At 39.8% G+C, this 6,547-nt stretch overlaps 1 protein-coding gene across 1 annotated transcript; it reads left to right on the top strand.

Moving 5' to 3' along the window:
• The first annotated feature begins 496 nt into the window (after positions 1–496).
• odc1 (ornithine decarboxylase 1) lies at positions 497–5,288 on the top strand. Its single transcript, XM_017690808.2, has 11 exons — positions 497–624; positions 1,626–1,777; positions 2,136–2,270; positions 2,392–2,565; positions 2,699–2,871; positions 2,974–3,190; positions 3,295–3,378; positions 3,494–3,656; positions 3,774–3,889; positions 4,024–4,238; positions 4,412–5,288. Exons 3-11 carry the CDS (start codon positions 2,169–2,171, stop codon positions 4,548–4,550), a joined length of 1,383 nt encoding a protein of 460 aa, XP_017546297.1. The 5' UTR covers positions 497–624; positions 1,626–1,777; positions 2,136–2,168; the 3' UTR covers positions 4,551–5,288.
• Positions 5,289–6,547: the final 1,259 nt, after the last annotated feature.

Below are 6,547 nucleotides of genomic sequence, written 5' to 3'. Positions count from 1 at the left end.
GACGGAACGTTAGGGCATCCCCTAACAAAAGAACCAAGGAACGAAAAAAAAAAGGAAACAAAAGAAAATTTCTTTTTCTGAGTTCCTAATTGGAAAGTTCTTATCCAAGGACTTATATTTTAAAAATAACTACTTATTTTTGTTACAACACATCATTATATAATTTTATATTAACTGAACGTTATGACTAGTGACTGAAGCTCTTTAATGCCCTTTGTCTTGTGTGTGTTTTGTGATGTCACGCAAACATCCTGAAGCCATAAAAGCACATTTCCAGAAATGGACAATAAAATGATCTATCTCAATGAATTTAACATGACAACAATAAATAAACGGAGTGTAAAGCGCCTTAACTTTTTCTAGGAGCTCGCCCAACCCGGAGCGAAGGCGCCAACAAGCCCAAACCGGTTCGCACACGGAGCCGAGGCCGGTTTCAGCTGGCGTGTTGCCGTGGAAACGCCTGAGCTATATATATATACTAGCTGCTGCCGCTTAACCGGCTTCATTCAACTCTGAGCGGCCGTGGAAGAGCAGAGTACGCGAGGGCGAGAGCTTGAAATCCCACTATCTTTCTTTTCCAGCACTCTGGTCTAATGGGAAAAGTCTTTGTAAATGCTTTTTAAGGTACGTAATGCGGAATTGTGTTTCCTTCTTTTGTACACGACGTTCTGGGTCAGTGAAGACGAGTTGCTTTAACACTGCGACAAAGTTAGCTTAGCACTGTTAGCAGCGAGTTCATTCATTGAACGCACTGCATGGCGGTAATGTCACATGAAAGATAAGTTCTTTTGACCACTATTATAAAGCCTACGCGACTCAACAACCCAAAGCTGTCAAGAAATTGTATCCTAGCTTTATTTATTCCTCGGCTAGCTAACGTTAGGTTAGTTTGCGCGGTTCCGTTTCAGTCATGGCTGGTGCCGCATTTAGTAAAATGGTCAAGTTAGGCTGAAACGCTGAGGCCTGTGTTAACGTAGCTCATGTATGAGCCAAGTACCCCTTTTTAATAATGTTAGTAATCAGTAAACAATAAACGGTGTTGTTTTCAAGAGAACTACTGTCCAAACGCACATTTAGCCGGCTTTCAAATGTAGTATAATGGACCTTTTCAATCCACGTGGCCGGTCATTTCAGAGGAACTGTGTCACAAGCAAAGCCCTGAGAAAGTTGACGCAGCTGGCTCATACTTACTCCCTTGTATATTAACATGGAGCCTTTAATTGTGCTCTAGCTTTCTAAATGTGAGCCCCTGTGTCGCAGGTTTCAAACCCAGGTTCCGTTAACTATAAATTGTAATCTTGATCTGTCGGAGTGTTTAATCCCAGACAGGGTTACTAGACTGTAGCGCCCCTTACTGGCGGGACAGACTTCTGCTCCACTCTGGCAGTGTTGGTCTTAGGCCAGTTGTGGGCGGTTTCGCTAAGTTAACTTGAAGAAATTAAGCTAGGCGTTTATTATTTTCTTCCAATTTTCATATATTCTTCATAGTGATATATGATCAGACATGTAGCTATTTAAGTAGTAGTCATAATAGTTTCTGGATATTGTGTTGTGTGTGTGTGTGTGTGTGTGTGTGTGTCTCTGAATGATCTAACCAGACACTCACAGTGCTTTCTTCTTTTTAGACTACTCACTTGAGAAAAGCACACACTGGCTGCTTTACTGGCCCTGGCCTTGAGGCTTATCTGAAAGGATTCAACTTCACGGGGGAACCGCCTTGGGTGCTCTGAACTCAACTGGCATTAGACATTTTATAATCCCATCTCTTTCTGTCCAAGTAAGAATTTTTTTTTTTTTTGTATTTTTTTTTTTTGTGTGTAACAGTTTGAAATAAAGATATTGTAGCCTCTTTAAATCAGCAATAAATCCACAGTAGTTGTTCAGTAGTTCATTTATTGACTGCTGCAAATGATAACTTTGTTTAGTGTCCTTTTGATTGCATAGTGCCATTGGTCCTTGTAAAATGGTTCATAACCATGGATTTGTCAGAGGGTAGCTCTTGTACATTCTGCAGCTATTATGCCTGAGAAGATAAGACCCAGCTTTGGTGTAGCCATACTTGTCATGAACAGATAATGACTGTAGTTGGGGGTTATGTGAGGATGTTTTGTCACACTTTGTTCCTCTTTCTACAGTTTTCTTTTGCTGTCAAATCTTAAATTGTTACCATGACCACCTTCACTCCTGCTGACTTTGACTTCACCTTCCTGGAGGAGGGATTCTGTGCACGGGACATTGTTGAGCAGAAAATCAATGAATTGTCTTTATCAGTGAGTTTACTCCTCCCACACACTCTTTGATGACATTTATATGGTGGTGATGTGTGTTGAGCATGCTACTAGGTATTGTGTTGATCACACTTGTGTTGATCACATCATCTTGGCTCTGCAGGATGATAAGGATGCCTTCTACGTGGCCGATTTGGGTGATGTCCTTAAAAAGCACCTTAGGTGGGCCCGTGCCCTGCCTCGTGTCACACCTTTCTATGCAGTCAAATGCAATGACAGCAGGGCTGTCGTGATGACGCTGGCGTCTTTGGGAGCAGGCTTTGACTGTGCAAGCAAGGTGTGTTCTCCTAATTTTGTTTCCTTATTATTCTTTTGGTGAATATGCAGCTTACTTTTTGTATACTTATGAAACAATTGAGTAGTAGAAATTGCACTGAATTAATAAATCTGTCCCATCAATCTCCTTTTAGACTGAGATCCAGATTGTGCAATCACTGGGAGTGGACCCCAGCAGGATCATTTATGCCAATCCCTGCAAGCAGGTTTCACAGATCAAGTATGCTTCTGCCCATGGGGTTCAAATGATGACTTTTGACAGTGAAGTGGAGCTAATGAAGGTGGCTCGTAGCCATGACAATGCAAAGTGAGTAGCTTTTCTTTGTCCGATGTTTGTGTGTTTGAGTTGGTGTGGAACATTGTCTGTGATTTATTGTTTGTAGTGTCTAACCCAGAGATATCTCTGCAGACTGGTGCTGCGTATTGCGACAGATGACTCTAAAGCAGTGTGCAGGCTGAGTGTCAAGTTTGGAGCCACGCTGAAGAGCAGCAGGCTGCTTTTGGAGCGGGCAAAGGAGCTAGGTCTGGATGTCATCGGAGTCAGCTTCCATGTGGGCAGTGGCTGTACTGACCCAGAGACATACAGCCAGGCCATCTCAGATGCACGCTGTGTTTTTGATATGGGGGTAAGTTACACAGCCATACAGTTAATTAGCTCATTTCATCATGTACATTGATTCATCACTGCTGCATACTTGAATTTACATCTGAAATTTGCATTATCTTTTAGGCCGAACTGGGCTACAACATGACCCTACTGGATATTGGTGGAGGCTTCCCTGGCTCTGATGATTCCAAGCTGAAGTTTGAGGAGGTGCGTTTCACTTATTTCTGTTTTGTGTCTGTGGAGTCCCTTCACTTAATTTTTTTAGAAACTTGTTTCAGGTGGCTGTAAAGAGATTTATTTTGGTTTTATTTTTGTTTCTTAGATTACTGCTGTGATCAACCCTGCACTGGATAAGTACTTTCCTGTAGACTCTGGCGTGAGGGTCATTGCTGAGCCTGGACGATACTACGTAGCCTCTGCATACACGCTAGCTGTCAACATTATTGCAAAAAAGGTTATCATGAAGGAGCAGTCAGGCTCTGATGGTAAGTTTTTTGTTTTGTTTTATTTATGAGCTGATGAGTATATTGATAACACATTTCAGAGAAAATTGAGTCTAACAATTTGTTCCTTCTTTTTCCTGTACATTAAAAAAAATTCAGAGGAAGATGATTGGACCAGTGACAGAACCCTAATGTATTATGTAAATGATGGGGTTTATGGCTCGTTCAACTGCATCCTATATGATCATGCACATGTGATGCCTGTTCTGCACAAGGTATGGATTTAAATATATTATCCTTGTTCATTAATTCTGTTTTAAGCTTTAATAGTCTATAAAGTATAGTGAGACTTTAAAGGTATTTGCTTGGTCACAGATTGGTGACATTGCTGTTTCATATTGCTTTGTAGAAGCCCAAGCCTGATGAGCGCATGTACCCATGCAGTATTTGGGGTCCTACCTGTGATGGATTAGATCGCATTGTGGAGCAGTGTACTCTGCCTGACATGCAGGTGGGAGAGTGGCTTCTGTTTGAAAACATGGGTGCTTACACTGTGGCTGCCTCTTCCACCTTCAACGGCTTTCAGAAACCAGACATCCATTACATCATGTCTCGAGCAGCCTGGTAGGTGCACGTTTTACTGATGTTTTTGTGAACTTGATTCATTTTTTATTTGTAAACTTTGCACATTCTAAGGAAGAGAGCCTCATCTGTGTTTCTTTCTAAGCATAAGTAAATGCTGTGAATATGAACTTAAATGCATGTTGTACTGAGAGAAGTGTTTTTCCTCTTTTTAGGCAGTGCATGCAGCAGATCCATGCCCAGGGAATGCCTGCTCTGGCAGAGGAGCAGTGCCCTGGCAACATGCCATCACACTGCGGTCGTGAAAGCAGTTTGGAGCTGCCTGCTAAGCCCTGTGCGCCCCGCGTGCTCTGAGCCGCCACCTCACCATAGATTTGGTACAGATAAAGACTATGCATTAAGTAATTTGTAACCGATTCTCTATTAGTGGCACAATTTTCTGATGCCCCCTGTTGCTCTGAGGGTTAGTTGTGCCTGTAGTTACACATTTTACAGTTATAAAGCACTGTCAGTTCTTATCTGTGCCAGGTCTATGGTGCGTACTCTAAGAATATTGTAGACGCACATGTTGATTTGTCTATTCTATTTTATTTTATTTTATGTTATTTTATGTTATTTTTATCTTATTTTTAAATGTCATTGATTCCTGTTTGTGTGCTTACTATATGTGAGGCCAGTTACTTGACAGGAGAATAGGAGAGAGCAAAAAATGTTTGTGTTTTGAAGGTCAACTGCCGCTGAAACCTATTCTTCTCTACTTCCCTTGATTTTTAAGCTATGAATGCATTTCAACCACTACTATGGACCATTTTGTTCTCAACCATAGAGGGATGCAGGGGAAATGTTTCATCATGAATTCTCAGATCTCATCACACACAGGAACAATACATTCCTCCTTTGATTCTCCTATTTAAAAATGTTTTTCAAACTTTTTTGTTAAACAAGTTAATAATTAAGCATGAACCAGTAATTATCATGACTCATTTCAAAATGGATACGAAAGAGATGGGATTGCACTCATACTGCTTTCCTATGGAAACCTTTTTTAATGTTTTGTATTTTTTTTATAAATAAAATATAGCTGTAAATATGTGCTGGCTTGTTTATAATTTTCCAATAAATGTCCTCAGTTTTCATGATGAAGAGCAACACATGGAGTTTAAATGTGAATTCAAATCCAATCCAACTGCACGATTAAAAGAATTGATCACAGTTCAAAAATATGTAGCATCATTTAGGTGTAGTAAAGTTTTTGTACTCTGGGTTCCTGCTGGCCTGCTGGTGATTGTGGGCTGCTCTTGGGTTTTAAATGTGTAAAGTATTATTTAATCTTTGAGCCCAGTGTACAAGGCCAGTAAGGAACCTGTAAATATGAAATTATTTACTAAAAAGTTACCTGATATAATGGCAAGGCAGAATAACAAGTAAGACCATGTGCTGCACGTATGCCTAAAACATTTAAGTAATTCCAATACTGAATAACCTATATTTTACTCCTAATCCTACTCATTAGTACAATAAGAGAAACAAAACCATGGTCAGTGTCCAAAGAAAAACAAGTATCTGAAAAATGGTACCTTTACAGGAGAGGACAAAACCTTTCTTTACTTTCAGTGAGTTAACTTCAGATTGCATTTGAAGCAATTTTGGAGCATTTCTATTGGTCAAATTCCTGAAATTTTCACACATTGTAATGGACAGCTGTTTAAATTATGCAGAAAACAAAAAAATTTTTTTGGACAGCAGTGCCAGAAGAAATTCAAAAGGCAGCTTCCATGGTCCCAGCTGTACCACTAGAACAGTTCATTAGAATTCCACAAATGCACTGAAGCCCATAGAAGCTGTCCTGTTAAAGAGGGAGATGGTGTTGAGCGTTTTTAAATTGCACTGAAATAATGGATGAGCGCTTTCTACACATACGAAACAGCTTTATCTTTAATAGGGGAGACATTTGTGGTCTTTTTTTTTTTTCAAGAAAGCAACATTCACTTAAAATATTGAAAATACAATGTTTGTTTCAGCATCAAATAGCTGGGTTATTTGCTTTTTTACTTTCTACATATTTTTATTCATTATTATGAAGGATGTCAATCCCAGACCTTACTGTACCTCAAACCCAGACCACCACTGTCCCTAGTGGTGATTTCCTCCCAATCATTGGACTAGTGCTTCCTAAGCCATATACAGTACTGTACAAATTCATAGGCAAATGAAATATGTAAATATATTCAGTCAGTAGACATTACAAAAACAACACTGGAATTAATACAAACACAGTACATTGTGATTTTGTGGAGAACCTTCCTGAGGTCAGTTTACAGTTATCATCCAACACCTTGTTTATCTAATCA

This window comes from Pygocentrus nattereri, chromosome 10, assembly GCF_015220715.1.
Source record: "Pygocentrus nattereri isolate fPygNat1 chromosome 10, fPygNat1.pri, whole genome shotgun sequence".
NCBI lineage: Eukaryota > Metazoa > Chordata > Actinopteri > Characiformes > Serrasalmidae > Pygocentrus > Pygocentrus nattereri.
The sequence above is the reverse complement of the archived record's forward strand: the minus strand, read 5'-3'. Positions and strand labels throughout refer to the sequence as shown.